We start from the raw sequence: 19,158 nt of genomic DNA, 5'->3' as shown, positions 1-19,158 counted from the left end.
CGCTAAATATGTGACCTTGTTCCAAGGATGTGCATGAGGAGCCTTCCTGATCATGTGACAATCTGACCCTGCCTGGCAAGCCCACCAGGATGATTAAATTTTAAATGGTACCTCCTCTAAGGAAACAGATCACAACCCACCCTTGTGACAGTGCGTAAACACTTCCTAAGGGCCAAGTCTACTGGTTTTGAGTGTTTATTTTGCCGGCTTTGGGTATTCAAATCTCTGATTATCCTTAAGACACTTCAGAGGACAAGCTCCCTTCCACCTGAAACAATTCCAATTTTGCTTGCACCACTTAAAAAGTTACTCATGACATTTTTAAGAAGTAAACAGTAGCTGCCTGGGTCTCAGAAGAAGAAATGCACAAGTCTTGTTTCTCTGATCAAGAGATATTTTTATTGGCTGAATTCACCTCGGAGTCAAAGGCTCAGTGGTGACTGAACCATGCGTAACTTCCGTGAGACTACAGATCTTGAAAAGGAGGTTTTAACAACCTTCCTGTTACTTCAACCTTGCCTCCTTCCACAAAAGGATTTGAGAGAAATAACCAAATAAACTCATGTCAGAACCATAGGGTGGGATGTTATCAACAATTTCAAAAGAAAACACAAGTAGTATCCACATTCCCTTAAATCAAGGCTACTTAAAGTGTGTTCTGGGCACCAGCAGCCCCTGGTGCCTCCTGGAAGCGTGTGAGAAATGCAGAATCACAGGCCTCATGCCAGACCCTATGAGTCAGATTCTGCTTTTTAACTAAATTTCCAGGTGATCCCTAAGCACCAGCTTAACCAGAGTCCAGAACCAGCTTTACTCGGATCTGCTACTTTGTCTCCTAAGATCTTTGAGGAAAAGAATGTCCCTCACTCAAGTCTTTAAACCAAACTTTAAGCCTTTTAGAAAAGGCATCATTAGGAAATTTTTCTTTTTGCATGGATTGTTTAAAAATTGGAGTATAATTGCTTTACAATGTTGTCTTAGTTTCTGTTGTACAACAATGTGAATCACCTATAACTATACATATATTCCCTCCCTTCTGAGCCTCCCTCAAGAAATTTACTTTAAAAGCCCAGGTCTGAGAGTTCCAACCCTGAGAGTTGAATAAGTTTGTGTGTAATGGAGCCTAGGTAAGAGAATTTCTTTTTTAACACCTCTAAGTAATTCTGACATGCATCCACGTGAGAAACACAGACATTGAGTGTTTTTTCTCTACACAGTTGCTTGTCAATGCAGGGTTGTTACCAATCAATTTATACTACACAAAGAGTCTCCGTTTTCAGTGGTTATCTCAAGCAGGCATGAGACTCATGTGATGGACTTGCTCCAATACAGATTGTGGAGTCCCATAGCCAGTTTCTGAGTCAGCAGGCCTGAATCAGTGAGTGGAGCCTCAGTGGGCATTTCCAGCAAGTTCCCAGTTGATAGAGATGCTACAAGGCAGGGGACCGCACTTGGAACCAGAGATATTATACCTACCACAGAAACCTACCAGAAAAAAACAGCATTGAAGCCTCTGTTTATTTGTGTGACTGGCTGGTTTTTAAGAATGCATAAAAGAGGAGCATTTAGGAGCACCTATTAGTTGCTTAATAAATTCTCTGATGACCGATGGTGATCCCCAAACCATCTACCTATTAAAACTAAAATACTGCAGCTACCTGGCTGCTAGCATAATGATTTTTCACAAATGACATTCAGGTCAAATAAATACTTCACTCACCAAACCCCACAGAGCACCAGGAGAGGTAGCAGTGATTGTAGCTGCTCTGGGTGTGTTGTACATTAAGGCCAGTTCGCCAAAACTCCCACGATTGTCATAGTTGCCAACACACCGTCCAACACCATCGCATTTCACATAAATATCAAATGTTCCTCTGGTGGATGCATGAAAAAGAAGATGTAAAAGTAATTCAAGTCAAGTCTCATCACAACAAAACATGAGCCTTTGGCAATAAAATCTCATTCATTTTTTAAGAATTACTTATTGCTTGGTCTTCTTGCTCAGACATCATAACACATTCACTTGATTAAAATTTTAAATGTCTAGAAGGATGAACAGTGGGAAGTTCCCTTCTGCCCTGGTCCAGCCATTCAGTTTTCTCCAAAAAAGCCACTGCTCCCAGCTTCTCCATCCTTGCAGAGGTCTTTACACCTGGGAGCAGCGGGAGCTGGATAGATGCACTGGAAGCCTTCCGAAGGTGCAGGAAGTGACAGGAGCCATCCCTGAGACTGAGGGCACATCCCCAAGGGTGACAGCTGGGGACGGGCTCTCCTTTCCTTTCCTCTCTGATGACAAACAGTAATAAAAGGGCATCAATACATGACAAAGACACGGCCTGTTCCGGACAAGCAGGAAGAAGAGACCATCAATGGGACTAGGGTGAAGTCTGTACATGGGCCTGCTGGGGGCAATGAGAGTAAACAACACACACTTAAGATAAAAAATAAGGGATGAAAATATAACTGACTGCAACCAAAGAGAACAGGCAAAGAAAACCATCTGAAGGAATGCATGTGAATCTGCTGACCTCAATGAGCTCTGAGTTTAAGAATCATGGAGGCTAGTGACATTCACATGTTAACTGAAAAGTTTGTTTCCAAAACGAACATGCATTACTTTTGAGATCAGAAGAAAATAATCTTAAAAAAGAATATAGCTCTAACAATCTGGTCAGCCATTACTGTACAGTACCTACAGGGTCCTTTATGATCTAAAGGGGGCGCTGGCAAGCTGGGGCCCAAGACTGGTTGCCTGCTGCTGTAAATCAAGCTTCACTGGAAAGACAAACACGCTGGCTGTTTCTGCACTCTCTGTAGCTGACCTGTGCCACATGAGCAGACGTGGGTAGTTCCAACACAGACCTTATGGCCTGCAAAGCCTGCAAAATTTATTCTCTGGCACTTTATATCATCTGGCCCTGTATGTTAGACCGACCGCCCATCTGAAGGTGGTAGAAATTCAGACTAAATATCCGATCCTGGTCTTCTAGATTTTTTGCGCTTATCTTTTAATTGGGTTCCTTTTCTAGCAAATAAAATGCTGTTTGCATGTCACTGCACTCCTGATGCTTTATTTCTATTAACTTCATTCTCTCTGTGGAAGACTGTCTTTTCATGTACTGTATCTGTTCAGGGAACATGGCTTCATGGTTTGCTGAAACACCTGTGAGGTCAGACAGGAGAAAATTCTTTGGCTTTATTCTATTGGCTAAAGTCTAGCAAAGACAAAACAGGGAGTGCTTTTAAGATTAGGAAAGGATTACAGATGGTAAATATGCAACAAAAGCAAACACACGAGGTATTGGACAAAAGATATTCATGAATAAGAATAACCGGTTTTTAATATAATTCATGACTAGAATGGCTGTTTCAGGGATTCCTTCTAGAATTTGTCTCATGGACAGTTATTTTTCAAGTACAGATTAATGTCTCTATTTATACATTTGCACTAAAACCGTTTTCTACATTTTTCTAATTTGAGTAGGATAAAATATACAACAAATGTGCTGATGAGAAGTGCAGTGAGCTACCAGTCCTGTTAAAATCACATCAGTCTAAAAAATCAGCTAAAACACTATGTGCTGCTTTTCCTACTGATTTCTCCCCTGAGAACATGAGGCCCCGGGCAGTGCAGAGTCACAGAAAGACCACACACGGCGGCCAAGAGACCTGGGTGCTGGGTCGGCCCGCACTCACTTGCGTGACCTTCCAGACTCGCATCACTTTTGTGTGCCTGAGAATTTTCATCCTTCAAAAGGGTGATGAGAAACTAAGGGAAGGCACTGTGCACTAACGTAAGGAGGTTTTATAGTCAAAATACCAACCATACCAAAGTGATTCCTGTACGGTATCTGGAGTTCTCATATACTCCTACTATTCAATACAATTAAACAGTGAATTTCTGAGGTGTTTCGCTGATGAAAGCTGCTAATGGTACCAGAATCGTGACTTTAATTTACACGTGAGACCATTCTAAAATCACAGAGTCCCCCTCCAGCCCTGGCTAATGCAGCCCTTACAGGTCACCAAGGTCTAAGGGATGAGGGGCTGAAGGAGTCACAGAGCATGTGGTCCTGATGCATGAAAGGCGCGTCCCACAGCCCAGAGCGGGGAACAGAGCCGACACAGACAGGTGAGGGGGCTTCCTGTGAGGCCTCTGAATAGAACACAGCTGGGCCCAGGGAAGCCAGTGTAACCCAGCAAGTCAGACTGGGAAATGATCCATGTTCTACATGAACGGGAGAGGCTAAGGATTCCAAACAGCTCATAAACACTTCCTCACTGCTTAACAGAAGTGGAGAAACGAAGGCTCAGCTCAGGCTGCTCTCCTTTAACATTTTAGGGTTGTTATCCAAGTTTTGCTTAAAACACACTGTTCTTTGATGAAGTGAAACACAACTTCAGTTTTCTGAAATTGTATTTTCAATATAAATACAAACCTTCTCACTTAAATAATTTCTCTGTAGAGTTTTTAACAGACAAATAGAAAAAGCATAAACAACTTCTGGAAGGGCTCAAACTACTCACTCTGTTGATGAGATGACGCTAGAGCGGTAGGAAGAGAGACTACCCTTTCACCTTAGGTCCTTCTGAATTTGAATTTTTTAAACCATGAGCATGCTTCACTTCATTAAGCAATAATAAAGGAAACTTTTTAGAAAACATAATAGCAGATTGAGTTATATGGATACCATATCCCAGATGCTGTATCACACTGCTGGTTTCATGTTAACAAGAGTACCCAATTCTGTGACAGGCGTAACTGGCCCTCAAGTAAACTTAACAAATGAGGAGGCTCCCAGTAAATGACTGAGATTTATTGATTCACCAAAAGTCAAGTCATCCATACATTATACCTCTTTCCTTGATCTAGCACAGTTTCCTTACACGAGTTTAAAGCAGGTTTATAGGCCCAGTTACATAGGAATAAGGGTAGACAGGCAATAGCAATTATTGTATGTTAATCCGTCAGTCATTATAACACATTAAGATTTTCACAAAAGGTTCATTATGTTTCAGGAACAAAGTTACATAAAACTTACCTATCAATTACATAAAAGTTGTCGCCATCATCACCTTGATCAATTACATGTTCCCCTTCTTTAACCAATTTTTCAAACATGGCATCTAATACTTGAGACATCTGCTCCTATTTTTCAAAAATAAAAGACATAATCTTTGTTTATCTAGAACATGTTTTCTTAAAGAACCACAATTAGCTCTATATTTTTGTGAACAAGCTCAAAGAAATGGAAATATCATGACTGACACTGAGTCTTGTAAAAAAAATACAGAACAGTCCCCTCTTCATCACATGCAAACCAGATGATTATATATTTACTCTCATATTCAGTACCTGAATAAAAGTAATTATAATTGGTCTATTTCAGAATCTTTGAAACTCTCACCACTTTAATACAAAAGGAAACTAACCATCAAATCATCATATACCTTGTGAAATATAACCTTAGCAACTAAATTTATCAGGTTTATAAAGAACTATTGCAAATGCCTTTTAAAGATATCTAAACTTTAAAAAACCTTTCCTATTTTAATCATCACTGTAATTTATAAATATTTAGCCAATTTAAACCCTGACGCCAATCCTTGTTTTAGCACCAAAAACAATACAGAACCAAAAAAAAACAAAAAACAAAAGTAAAGCCAAAAATGATTGTAGCAAACATTCCATCCATGTCCTTTATCACTAAGGTTCTCTTCAAGAAGCAACCATGTACCTCCCTAGGACAGATGTATTAAAACTGAAGCCAGAGACATCAAACCTATCAGTCAACAACTATCTTGAAACTTGGTTCTTCTAAAGTGTGCTTGACAAGGATTAAGAATAAACTCTGGATAGTGAGAATAAACTAGAAGGCCAAACAAATCTTTCTTCAGAACAAGTCCTGGGACAATTCACAGGTCTTTGGCTAGTTAGAACAAATGGGTATGGAGAAATAGTGTGGTGATAGTAACAGAAAATTCAGAAGATGTAGGAAGGGTTTAAGTCACTCTCTATGAATATAAAAAGACAGCAACTCCAACCCCCCAGGCCAAAACCAATTATTACTATAAACAAATTAAGGATCTGAAGATAGATTGGAGGGGGGGGAGATGCAAGTGGAAAACACAGGTTGAAGAAACAAAATATTCTGGATCAAAAGCACAGACTACGTGTGATTCTTTTCTTCTTGAGACCCCTTAATATTTCACAGGGACCATGAAGGTACGACTCCACAAAGATGAGAACAGGAAGAGGAAAAGTGGAGGAGAGATTTCTAGAGCAAAGAGAAGTTGCACGAGGGCAGAGAGGGGGTGCCGCCCAGAGATGGGCAGGGGGCCTGCGCGTGGAGAGGCCGGCCACCTGTCAGAGCACCAGAAGATCCAGACTGGGAAACACCTGGCTGGTCAGAATGGGACTGAGACGCTGCTGAAAACAGAAGGATTGATTTGAAGTCCTTCACGATCAGCTGATACTCTCCTTGCAATGTCTGCATCCTGAACACAGAACATTAGCAACCAAGTGTTAATCCCAACTCTTCCCAGATAAGAGATAAGTGTCAGGTTATTAGGAGAAACTAAATGAATAAGACAGAACTAGAACAGTTACTGTGAAGACTGGTGCCCCGGAACAAGGACCTTCACCTGCTTGGATGAGGGGTTCCTCCATGTGAACAGCTGGCTCCTTGCTACCCAACCAGCAGGACAATGATGGACAGGCCTGCCCCACTTACTCAGGGGTCCTCATCAGCTTTGCACAGCTCCTCTGGGAGCCTACAAGACTAAGATAAACGGCAGTATAACACCAATGAGCTAGAAAACTCAAGAACACTGATGAGCTTTCAGAAACTTTTACTCTATATACACAGAGATGTTCAAGATGATGTCATAATCAGGAGATGAAAAACAGGTAGATTAGAAAAAGTGCAAGAGAAAAATGGGTAAGCTCAAAATTGAAAACATCATTACCAAATTTTTTTTCCTTTTAACTATTTTATCTTTTAGGTCAGTTTAAGCTCCAAAATCACTGCAGATGGTGACTGTAGCCATGAAATTAAAAGACGCTTACTTGTTGGAAGGAAAGTTATGACCGATTTAGATAGCATATTCAAAAGCAGAGACATTACTTTGCCAACAAAGGTTCGTCTAGTCAAGGCTATGGTTTTTCCTGTGGTCGTGTATGGATGTGAGAGTTGGACTGTGAAGAAGGCTGAGCGCCAAAGAATTGGTGCTTTTGAACTGTGGTGTTGGAGAAGACTCTTGAGGGTCCCTTGGACTGCAAGGAGATCCAACCAGTCCATTCGGAAGGAGATCAGCCCTGGGATTTCTTTGGAAGGAATGATGCTAAAGCTGAAACTCCAGTACTTTGGCCACCTCATGCGAAGAGTTGACTCACTGGCAAAGACTCTGATGCTGGGAGGGATTGGGGGCAGGAGGAGAAGGGGACGACAGAGGATGAGATGGCTGGATGGCATCTCTGATTCGATGGACGTGAGTCTGAGTGAACTCCGAGAGTTGGTGATGGACAGGGAAGCCTGGCGTGCTGCGATTCATGGCGTCACAAAGAGTCGGACACGACTGAGCAACTGAACTGAACTGAAGGTTCACAGCAAAATGGAGCAAAAAAGTATAAAGAACTGTCCTAAACCTGCTGCTTCCCCATATCTCTCCTCTATTAACATGCCCCAGAAGACAGTATGCTTATTACAAGTGATAAACATACAATGACATCAATATCACTCACAGTCCACAGCTGACATCTGGGTTCACTCGTGGTGCTACACACTCAGTGGTTTAAACAAAGGTACTCACAAAGGTAAAAATGTACCCACCATTACAGAATCTTCTTTAAGTAAATAAAGAACTAAGAAGGTAAATTAAAATAAAAAACTTCAAAGAAAGTACACAGATGAAAAGATAAGAGTAGGAACAAAGTGATATCAGAGACAACACATGAAAGAAAATAATTAGGACAGTAAAGAATGAATTTTCCAGTAACAAAGGATGTAAGTTTTCAGACTGAAAGGGCTCACTCACAGGCCAGCACCTCCAAACTCAAACGACCCTGTAGCTTTAGGACATCAAAGATACAGAACCGACTGCAAGGCTTCCAGAAAAAGAGGAAGGAACTCTTAAAAATATAAAAAAATGTTTGACTTCTCTCAGTTCAGATCAGTTCAGTCACTCAGTTGTGTCCGACTCTTTGCGACCCCATGAACTGCAGCACGCCAGGCCTCCCTGTCCATCACCAACTCTAGGAGTTCACTCAAACTCATGTCCATCGAGTCACTGATGGCATCGAGCCATCTCATCCTCTGTCACCACTTTCTCCTCCTGCCCCCAATCCCTCCCAGCATCAGAGTCTTTTCCAATGAGTCAACTCTTCGCATGAGGTGGAAAAGTACTGGAGTTTCAGCTTAACATCATTCCTTCCAAAGAACACCCAGGAGTGATCTCCTTCAGAATGGACTGGTTGGATCTCCCTGCAGTCCAAGGGACTCTCAGGAGTCTTCTACAACACCATAGTTCAAAAGCATCAATTCTTCGGTGCTCAGCTTTCTTCACAGTCCAACACTCACATCCATACATGACCACAGGAAAAACCATAGCCTTGACTAGATGGACCTTTGTTGGCAAAGTAATGTCTCTGCTTTTGAATATGCTATCTAGGTTGGTCATAATTTTCCTTCCAAAGAGTAAACATCTTTTAATTTCATGGCTGCAATCACCCATCATCTGCAGTGATTTTGGAGCTCCCCAAAATAAAGTCTGACATTGTTTCCACTATTTCCCCATCTATTTCCCATCTAGTGATGGGACCAGATGCCATGATCTTCGTTTTCTGAATGTTGAGCTTTAAGCCAACTTTTTCACTCTCCTCTTGCACTTTCATCAAGAGGCATTTTAGTTCCTCTTCACTTTCTGCCATAAGGGTGGGTCATCTGCATATATGAGGTTATTGATACTTCTCCCTGCAATCTTGATTCCAGCTTGTGCTTCCTCCAGCCCAGTGATTCTCATGATGTACTCTGCACAGAAGTTAAATAAGCAGGGTGACAATATACAGCCTTGACGTACTCCTTTTCCTGTTTGGAACCAGTCTGCTGTTCCATGTCCAGTTCTAACTGTTGGTTCCTGACCTGCATACAAGTTTCTCAAGAGGCAGATCAGGTGGTCTGGTATTCCCATCTCTTTCAGAATTTTCCAAGGTTTATTGTGATCCACACAGTCAAAGGCTTTGGTATAGTCAATAAAGCAGAAATTAGATGTTTTTCTGGAACTTTCTTGCTTTTTCTATGATCCAACTGATGTTGGCAATTTGATCTCTGGTTCCTCTGCCTTTTCTAAAACCAGCTTGAACGTCTGGAAGTTCACGGTTCACGTATTGCTGAAGCCTGGCTTTAAGAATTTTGAGCATTACTTTTCTAGCATGTGAGATGAGTGCAATTGTGTGGTAGTTTGAGCATTCTTTGGCATTGCCTTTCTTTGGGATTGGAACGAAAATCGACCTTTTCCAGTCCTGTGGCCACTGCTGAGTTTTCCAAATTTGCTGACATATTGAGTGCAGCACTTTCACAACATCATCTTTCAGGAGTTAAAATAGCTCAACTGTAATTCCATCACCTCCACTAGCTTTGTTCGCAGTGATGCTTTCTAAGGCCCACTTGACTTCTCATTCCAGGATGTCTGGCTCTAGGTGAGTGATCATCGTGATTATCTGGGTTGTTAAGATCTTTTTTGTACAGTTCTTCTGTGTATTCTTGCCACCTCTTCTTAATATCTTCTGCTTCTGTTAGGTCCATAGCATTTCTGTCCTTTATCCAACCCATCTTTGCATGAAATGTTCCCTTGGTATCTCTAATTTTCTTGAAGAGATCTCTAGTCTTTCGCATTCTGTTGTTTTCCTCTATTTCTTTGCATTGATCACTGAGGAAGGCTTTCTTATCTCTCCTTGCTATTCTTTGGAACTCTGCATTCAGACACTTACATCTTTCCTTTCCTCCTTTGCTTTTCATTTCTTTTCTTTTCACAGGTATTTGTAAGGCCTCCTCAGACAGCCATTTTGCTTTTTTCCATTTCTTTTCCATGGGGATGGTCTTGATCCCTGCCTCCTGTACAATGTCATGAACCTCTGTCCATAGTTCATCAGGTACTCTATCAGATCTAGTCCCTTGAATCTATTTCTGACTTCCACTGTATAATCATAAGGGATTTGATTTAGGTCATACCTGAATGGTCTAGTGGATTTCCCTACTTTCTTCAATTTAAGTCTGAATTCGGCAATAAGGAGTTCATGATCTGAGCCCCAGTCAGCTCCCGGATTTGTTTTTGCTGACTGTATAGAGCTTCTCCGTCTTTGGCTGCAAAAAATATAATCAATCTGATTCGGTGCTGACCATCTGGTGATGTCCATGTGGAGAGTCTTCTCTTGTGTTGTTGGAAGAGGGTGTTTGCTATGACCAGTGTGATCTCTTGGAAAAACTCTATTAGTCTTTGCCCTGCTTCATTCCGTATTCCAAGGCCAAATTCGCCTGTTACTCCAGGTGTTTCTTGACTTCTTACTTTTGCATTCCAGTCCCCTATAATGAAAAGGACATCTTTTTTTGGATGTTAGTTCTAAAAGGTCTTGTAGGTCTTCATAGAACTGTTCAACTTCAGCTTTTTCAGCATTACAGGTTGGGGCATAGGCTTGGATCACTATGATATTGAATGGTTTGCCTTGGAACTGTCAGAGATCATTCTGTCGTTTTTGAGATTGCATCCAAGTACTGCATTTCGGACTCTTCTGTTGACTATGATGGCTACTCCGTTTCTTCTAAGGGATTCCTGCCCACAGTAGTAGATATAATGGTCATCTGAGTTAAATTCACCCATTCCAGTCCATTTTAGTTCGCTGATTCCTAGAATGTGGACATTTACCCTTGCCATCTCCTGTTTGACCACTTCCAATTTGCCTTGATTCATGGATCTGATATTCCAGGTTCCTATGCAATATTGCTCTTTACAGTATCGGACCTTGCTTCTATCACCAGTCACATCTACAACTGGGTATTGTTTTTGCTTTGGCTCCATCCCTTCATTCTTTTTGGAGTTATTTCTCCACTGATCTCCAGTAGCATATTGGGTACCTACCGACCTGGGGAGTTCCTCTTTCAGTATCCTATTATTTTGCCTTTTCATACTGTTCATGGGGTTCTCAAGGCATGAACTGAGAGAGGTTCATACTGAAGAGGTTTGCCATTTCCTTTTCCAGTGGATCACACTCTGTCAGACCTCTCCACCATGACCCGCCCGTCTTGGGTTGCCCCATGGGCATGGCTTAGTTTCATTGAGTTAGACAAGGCTGTGGTCCGTGTGATCAGATTGACTAGTTTTCTGTGATTACGGTTTCAGTGTGTTTGCCTTCTGATGCCCAAGCCCGGGAGCTGACTGTGGCTCAGATCATGAACCCCTTATTGCCAAATTCAGACTTAAATTGAAGAAAGTAGGGAAATCCACTAGACCATTCAGGTATGACCTAAATCAAATCCCTTATGATTATACAGTGGAAGTGAGAAATAGATTTAAGGGACTAGATCTGATAGACCTGATGAACTATGATGTACCTGATGAACTATGGATGGAGTTTCATGACATTGTACAGGAGACAGGGATCAAGACCATCCCCATGGAAAAGAAATGCAAAAAAGCAAGATGGCTGTCTGGGGAGGCCTTACAAATAGCTGTGAAAAGAAGAGAAGCAAAAAGCAAAGGAGAAAAGGAAGGATACAAGTATCTGAATGCAGAGTTCCAAAGAATAGCAAGGAGAGATAAGAAAGCCTTCTTCAGTGATCAATGCAAAGAAATAGAGGAAAACAACAGAATGGGAAAGACTAGAGATCTCTTCAAGAAAATTAGAGATACCAAGGGAACATTTCATGCAAAGATGGGTTGGATAAAGGACAGAAATGCTATGGACCTAACAGAAGCAGAAGATATTAAGAAGAGGTGGCAAGAATACACGGAAGAACTGTACAAAAAAAATCTTCACGACCCAGATAATCACGATGGTGTGATCACTCACTTAGAGCCAGACATCCTGGAATGTGAAGTCAGGTAGGCCTTAGGAAGCATCACTACGAACAAAGCTAATGGAGGTGATGGAATTCCAGTTGAGCTATTTCAAATCCTGAAAGATAATGCTATGAAAGTGCTGCACTCAATATGTCAGCAAATTTGGGTAACTCAGCAGTGGCCACAGAACTGGAAAAGGTCAGTTTTCATTCAATTCCCAAAGAAAGGCAATGCCAAAGAATGCTCAGACTACCATACAATTGCACTCATCTCACACGCTAGTAAAGTAATGCTCAAAATTCTCCAAGCCAGGCTTCAGCAATATGTGAACCATGAACTTCCAGACGTTCAAGCTGGTTTTAGAAAAGGCAGAGGAACCAGAGATCAAATTGCCAACATCCGCTGGATCATGGAATAAGGAAGTGAGTTTCAGAAAAATATCTATTTCTGCTTTATTGACTATGCCAAAGCCTTTGACTACGTCGATCACAATAAACTGTGGAACATTCTGAAAGAGATGGGAATACCAGACCACCTGATCTGCCTCTTGAGAAACCTGTATGCAGGTCAGGAAGCAACAGTTAGAACTGGACATGGAACAACAGACTGATTCCAAACAGGAAAAGGAGTACGTCAAGGCTGTATATTGTCACCCTGTTTATTTAACTTCTATGCGGAGTACATCATGAGAAACGCTGGGCTGGAGGAAGCACAAGCTGGAATCAAGATTGCAGGGAGAAGTATCAATAACCTCAGATATGCAGATGACACCACCCTTATGGCAGAAAGTGAAGAGGAACTAAAATGCCTCTTGATGAAAGTGCAAGAGGAGAGTGAAAAAGTTGGCTTAAAGCTCAACATTCAGAAAACTAAGATCATGGCATCTGGTCCCATCACTAGATGGGAAATAGATGGGGAAATAGTGGAAACAATGTCAGACTTTATTTTGGGGGGCTCCAAAATCACTGTAGATGGTGACTGCAGCCATGAAATTAAAAGACACTTACTCCTTGGAAGGAACATTATGACCAACCTAGACAGCATATTCAAAAGCAGAGACATTACTTTGCCAACAAAGGTCCATCTAGTCAAGGCTATGGTTTTTCCAGTGGTCATGTATGGATGTAAGAGTTGGACTATGAAGAAAGCTGAGCACCAAAGAATTGATGCTTTTGAACTGTGGTGTTGGAGAAGACTCTTGAGAGTCCCTTGGACAGCAAGGAGATCCAACCAGTCCATCCTAAAGGAGACCAGTCCTTGGGTGTTCATTGGAAGGATAATGCTGAGGCTGAAACTCCAAACTACTTTGGCCACCTCATGTGAAGAGTTGACCTATTGGAAAAGACCCTGATGCTGTGAGGGATTGGGAGCAGGAGGAGAAGGGGACGCCAAAGGATGAGATGGCTGGATGGCATCACCAACTCGATTCACATGAATTTGAGTGAACTCCGGGAGTTGGTGATGGCCAGGAAGGCCTGGCGTGCTGCAATTCATGGGGTTGCAAAGAGTCAGACATGACTGCGCAACTGAACTCAACTGACTTATATGCCTATCTGTATGTCAGTAACACATTCTTTCAATTAGTGTAGCTTTGTAGTAAATATTTTCAAAATTTATTTATTAATGTATAGTTGATACATAATATTGGGTTAGTTTCAGGTGGTAGAGTAAAAGTTTTGAAATTTGCAAGTGTGAGTCTTCCAACTTTGTTCTTTTTCAACATTATTTTGACTTCCTGTATGGGGCCCCTCTTGTATGTACAATGTTAAAACATTAGACAAAGCAAACATAAAGTGTGTCCATGGTTTAGCTTTATACACATAAATGTTACTGTTTTAAACTTTTATAAATAATTTTTTAAAAGAATATGTAATCTCTGTAAATACAAATATACTGTTTAGTGGGGAAAAAAAAAAAAAAAAGAACCAGGCAGAACACTGTGTAGAGTTTGTTGCCACTAAAATTTTTAAAAGAATTACCTGTATATACATAGCATAACCCTGGAAAAATATGCATGTTAGTGCTAAAAGAACTTGACTCCTGAGAAACTGGATTGCTGGGAAACAGGGATAGAAGGGAGACTCTCTTTCACTGACTACTTTTTGTTCCTTTTGAATTTTTGTAAATTATATATGCGTATGTTGTTGTTGTTGTTTAGTCACTAAGTCATGTCCTATTCTTTGCAACCCAATGGACTGTAACCTGCCACGCTCCTCCGTTCATGGGATTTCCAGGCAAGAATACTGGAGTGGGTTCCCATTTCCTTCTCCAGGGGATCTTCCCAACCAAAGGATTGAACCCTGTCTCCTGAGTCTCCTGCACCGTCAGGCAGATTCTTTACCAATGAGCCACCAGGGAAGCCCATATATGCATACTGATTTAAATCTAATTAATTAAATTGTCAAACTCTCCATTTGAACCCATAATGTAATATTGTGTCTTTATGTGAGTTAAGGAAAACTTTTGGAAGAAAGATGGTGATCAGTTTGCAGGCAGTGGCTTTCATCCCCTTCCTAGGTCCCTGTGTGAGCTCTGGCACCTACTTGTGAAAGAAGAGCCAGGGCTGGAGATGAAGCCAATGGGTCTGTAAAATAGTGCTTTCTTGATGTGATGCTAATTAGTCCCACGGGGACCAAATGAGTTCATCAATCCAGGCAACATATGGTCACCTATCAAAATTACAAAGTTTGATTAAATGCTTTACAAATATTTTATTTTCGCTTACTGTTATATTTCAACTTGTTTAGAACAGGTGGAGGGGGAATATCAGCTTCATTGATTAGCTCTAGTCTTGGATGTTAAATTTAAAAAAGGATGAAATATAGTGCCATATAATAACTTTTCATTATCTTGGAATTAACTGCATTTTAAAATATTATAAAGCTTAAGAATTCATACATGGATTTATGAAAAAGTAATCCCTGCTAAAATACAGAACAATTATTTCTTTTAGAACTTTTCTATGTGACAGGTGTCTGTTCTAGACAATCAAAATGTAATTTCCCCATAATTATGCACAGAGTGCAAAGAATGTAGGAAATATTTAATATGCAGAGGCTTATCTCAGGGACTGACAGCTCCTGTATGAAAACCACATCTTATTCGCCTACAGAATGCAAATTCGAGACTGAGCTCTGTAAAAGGGCTCTGACTCCCTTAAAAAATAACAATTTACTCTCCATTAATGAAAGAGCCTATCATATAGCATAGGACAATTATTTCAGTTTTCCTCAAATTAGAAGAATTTCAGAAGAAACATGGCCTACTGAGTTGAGCATTAAAATATTCATGAAAAGAATATCTTCAAAGAGATTAATAATTATAAATGCTGGGCTCAATGTATGAATACACAGAACTCCAAGAAAAAATGTTCTGAGGTCTAGGAGGTGCTAGATTTTCAAGCTAAACAACGCCTTTAAGAAAGTCAAATGAGATAGTGGATACAAAGCCACAACTGTGCTTCTTGCCAATTCGTAATCATGGCTTCCCCTTCCTCCTTCCAAGTCTTCCCTTTTCAGGGAAAGGCACCAGACACTGGGGCTCATCCAAGACTCTTTCTGTTAGGCCTCAATTCATTTGATCACCAAGGACCAACTTCTGCTGGTCCTGAGTACTTTATGAAACCATTACTTTCTCCCCTTCCTCAGTTGAGTCTGTTTCATATCCCCTTAACAAGGCATGGATCGCTGTTTCCTCACTGAGCTCCTGCCTGTCCCTCTCACCTTTAATTCCACCCCTACACTGTCACCACTGTGACCTCAGACACCCCCGATTGTTACTGTCTCTGCTTACAATGCTACTGCCCACACAGAGCGTGTGTCCACTGCTCCCGTGTGGCATGCCGCACGGGCCCTTCCTGACACAGCACGTACATCTCAGCCCCCGCCAATGGACGTCTTCCACTTCAGACTCCAGTGTTGACACTCTCCATTGTTTTCTTTCAACTGGTGATTTCTGACTCATTTTCTGAGGCTCAGTTCAAGTGTCTCTCTGGCTTCCTGGATCCTCAGGTGGGGCTGAGAAGCCCTCATCCTTCCCTAGCCCTGACCATATTACAGCATTTATCACATTTTACCAAATGGATTTTTATGTGTATTTGAATCCCTCACCAAGTGTAAGTTCCAAGAGCACAAGAACTATGTCTAAGTATTTTTGTGGCATCCTACGCTTTATACAGGCCCTGGAACACAGTGGGTGGTCAAGGAATTGACCTGAAAGGAGCTGCTATATGATATGCAGATTATATAAATGGAATATGTAATTCACTTTAAATGCATTTGGGTTATGGCAAAAATATATATATGATAAAAAACTAGAAATTTGCTTAAAATATGAACTTAAAATCTTCAACCTGCTATGTTTGGGGATACATTTCTTATTTCAAGTGGTTATTTTCTGAGAAAAATTAATTTTTACTTATTTATATTCTGTATTGTTCTTAGAAGGATTTAAGATAGTAGAGAAATAAATCAAGACGGTATGAGATCAAATTCAAAAAAAGATCTTTTGGAAACAACTATATAAATATGTTTACTTTTTCCCAATAAAATATTCAACAGTGGTAATTTATGAACTTGGTAATTTCATGAACTGACTTTTTCCTTTTTGTCCTTACAAACTGTGACCTTTATATATATATATATATAAGACCTTAAACAGAGCAGTAAAATCTTTAAAAAGTCTAAAAAAAATCCTGTTTATAAAAATAACCACTGTATTTAAGTAAAGATGCTCCCTGCCAGAATACACAGGAAAAGTTTTATTATTATTATTTTTAAAATGTAATCAAACTTTTCACAATGCTTTGAAAGAATTAAAGTTGCAATGGTAAGAAAAATCAATTTACTTTAGAAGATGGAACAGAACAGGCAGCATCCGAGGAAACTATAACTGGCAGCTATTTCACTGATGCCTGTTATCACTGCTGAAGCATTAAAATACTGGTTGAAATGAACAGGAAAGTAAACAAACAAAATAACATATGGTAGTACCAAAATACTGCCCTAGAGTGTCTTCACATTGGGTTCTAGTCCTTCCTACTCAAAGTGCGGCTGTGAGAGGAGAGCACTGCTATCACCTGGGAGCCTGTAAGAAATATAGACTCAGGCCCCACCACTGATCTACTCATCAGAATCTGCATTTTAAACGAGATCCTCTGATGATGTATAGACAGATTAAAGCTTGAGAAACTGTTTTTGGTGACCCTGCAATTTTCCCATGGAAACTTCTGGCCTGAAAATAGAATCTCCTTGCTGAAGCCTACCCCTAAGGATAAAACTAAGGGTTAATTTCATAGCTGTCTTCTGTGTCTATCTGTAGCAAAAGAATTAAATACTAAATTAATTCCAATACCAAAATTACCATCTTAGACACACACACACAGACAATGTTGTATCTTTTCACTAACAATTATTTGAATTCATTTTGGTGAAAGATCACTAGAGATCATAGTTTCCATGTCCTTCGTTTCATAGAATCGTTATCATTCTAGATAAAAGAAATCTAAGATTATCTGGAAGCCCATCAAAATCATTTAGTCCCTTATTCTACTATTTAATACTACCAGGAAATTTTTCCACTCATAAACTAAACTCCTATACTTTCTATCTTAATTCCATTTCTTCTTCTTCCATTATTAGTTACCAGCAACTCCATTCTTTACAGCTTTAGTTTAGGTGATAATCCTGGAGGACCTGGATCAAAGTGGACAAAACTTGTACTGTGTGGTCCTAAAATAACATCTCCAAAGTTACAAAATGTAATCTGTGATCCTGGAGGATATAACATAAACATAACTGGTATCAGACGAGGAGCTTTAAAAAGTAATTTCAGGGTATAATATGACCCAGCATAGAAGACTTGGTAAAATGCAGCATGAAATGTATTATAAAGTATTCTTTATAAAAATGGCCTTCTAAAAGAGACTTCATCTTGTAAGAGTGGGTTTTGACTTAATGTTTTCTTCTCTCAGGCATCAATCTGAAAATTATTAAGATGTTCAGTCTGACCAAAAAAAGAACTGAAATAAGTTATGCAAGTTGACTCAGGTTTCACATGAGAATATGGCAGCAAGGGTTCTTTCCCAAATGACCATATAGCAATGAATAAGCATAATCTGCAATGAAGGAAGCAGGGCATTGAGGTCAGGGTACAGGGCAAAGTCTGAACAGCATGATTACTCGTTCTGAGAGAGGGGATTCTAGAAATACATCCCAAACCAAAGATGAGAGATTTCAAAACTTTTATGAAGAAAAAAAAAAAAATCCTTCTACCTTTAAAGTCAAGTAGAAGTTTACTTTTACAATATGAATAATATAAAAGTCATACATTAAAATATAATACTGGCTGGTGAGAGAGGCACTTCCCCATGGGCCCTGCTACCCCTACTGAGTGGATGAAGAATACAGTCTTAGCCTCTCTTCATCAGGGCCACATCTCAGGGCTGTGTGTGCAGTAACTTTTGATGAATGACCTAATGCCTTCCCCCAACACACAGCAGGCACTCATACTTGCTCTGACAGCAGTCACCCCTCAGCAACCAGAACACAACCCAATGCACATGCAGGCATCTGTGGTGGGACCTTTACATTGCTCTGGGTGATGTCAGCTTGTAAAGAGGGTGAACTCCAAGACCCTGCACAGTTCTTCATATGGACACTGAAAAAAATCATCTCTATTATTGAGATTTATCTTACCGGATCCAGGTTCTTAAATAGCAGGATGTCTTTGCAAGCCTCTTGCAATCGATTTCTTTGATCGTCAGTTTTGGGATGTATAATCTACAAGAACACCAAATCCACAATTAGACTATTCCCCTTACTTATAATGGATAAAATTTCCTAGCAGGACATTAGAAGGAAGAATGGTTATGGCTGAGGTTCACTTTAGGTGACTAGACACTAACTACCAGCCTGCTAATAGGGGAAAGTAATACAATTTGTCTCAGGGAGGTGGTGGGCATTAATCAATACAGCACCTGAATGTTTTTCAAAGAAGTGTTTCCCCCAGGTTAGCAAGTTCATTCTGTAAAGGTCTGGACTGGCTAATCACTAAAGACTCTGAAGGTCCAGCGGGAACATAAAAAAGGACTAAGTGTTGTAACAG

At 40.4% G+C, this 19,158-nt stretch overlaps 1 protein-coding gene across 1 annotated transcript in view; it reads right to left on the bottom strand.

Annotated features, from left to right (window-relative positions):
• PRKAR2B (protein kinase cAMP-dependent type II regulatory subunit beta) overlaps positions 1-19,158 on the bottom strand; it is a 102,626-nt gene that overhangs the window by 11,569 nt on the left and 71,899 nt on the right. The window contains exons 4-6 of the mRNA XM_019958673.2: positions 18,750-18,833; positions 5,043-5,149; positions 1,721-1,874 (exon numbers count right to left, since the gene is read on the bottom strand). Coding sequence (XP_019814232.2) covers positions 1,721-1,874; positions 5,043-5,149; positions 18,750-18,833 — 345 coding nt within the window. The remainder of the gene's footprint in view (positions 1-1,720; positions 1,875-5,042; positions 5,150-18,749; positions 18,834-19,158) is intronic.

This window comes from Bos indicus, chromosome 4 (genome assembly GCF_029378745.1).
Source record: "Bos indicus isolate NIAB-ARS_2022 breed Sahiwal x Tharparkar chromosome 4, NIAB-ARS_B.indTharparkar_mat_pri_1.0, whole genome shotgun sequence".
NCBI classification, from domain to species: Eukaryota; Metazoa; Chordata; class Mammalia; order Artiodactyla; family Bovidae; genus Bos; species Bos indicus.
The sequence above is the reverse complement of the archived record's forward strand: the minus strand, read 5'-3'. Positions and strand labels throughout refer to the sequence as shown.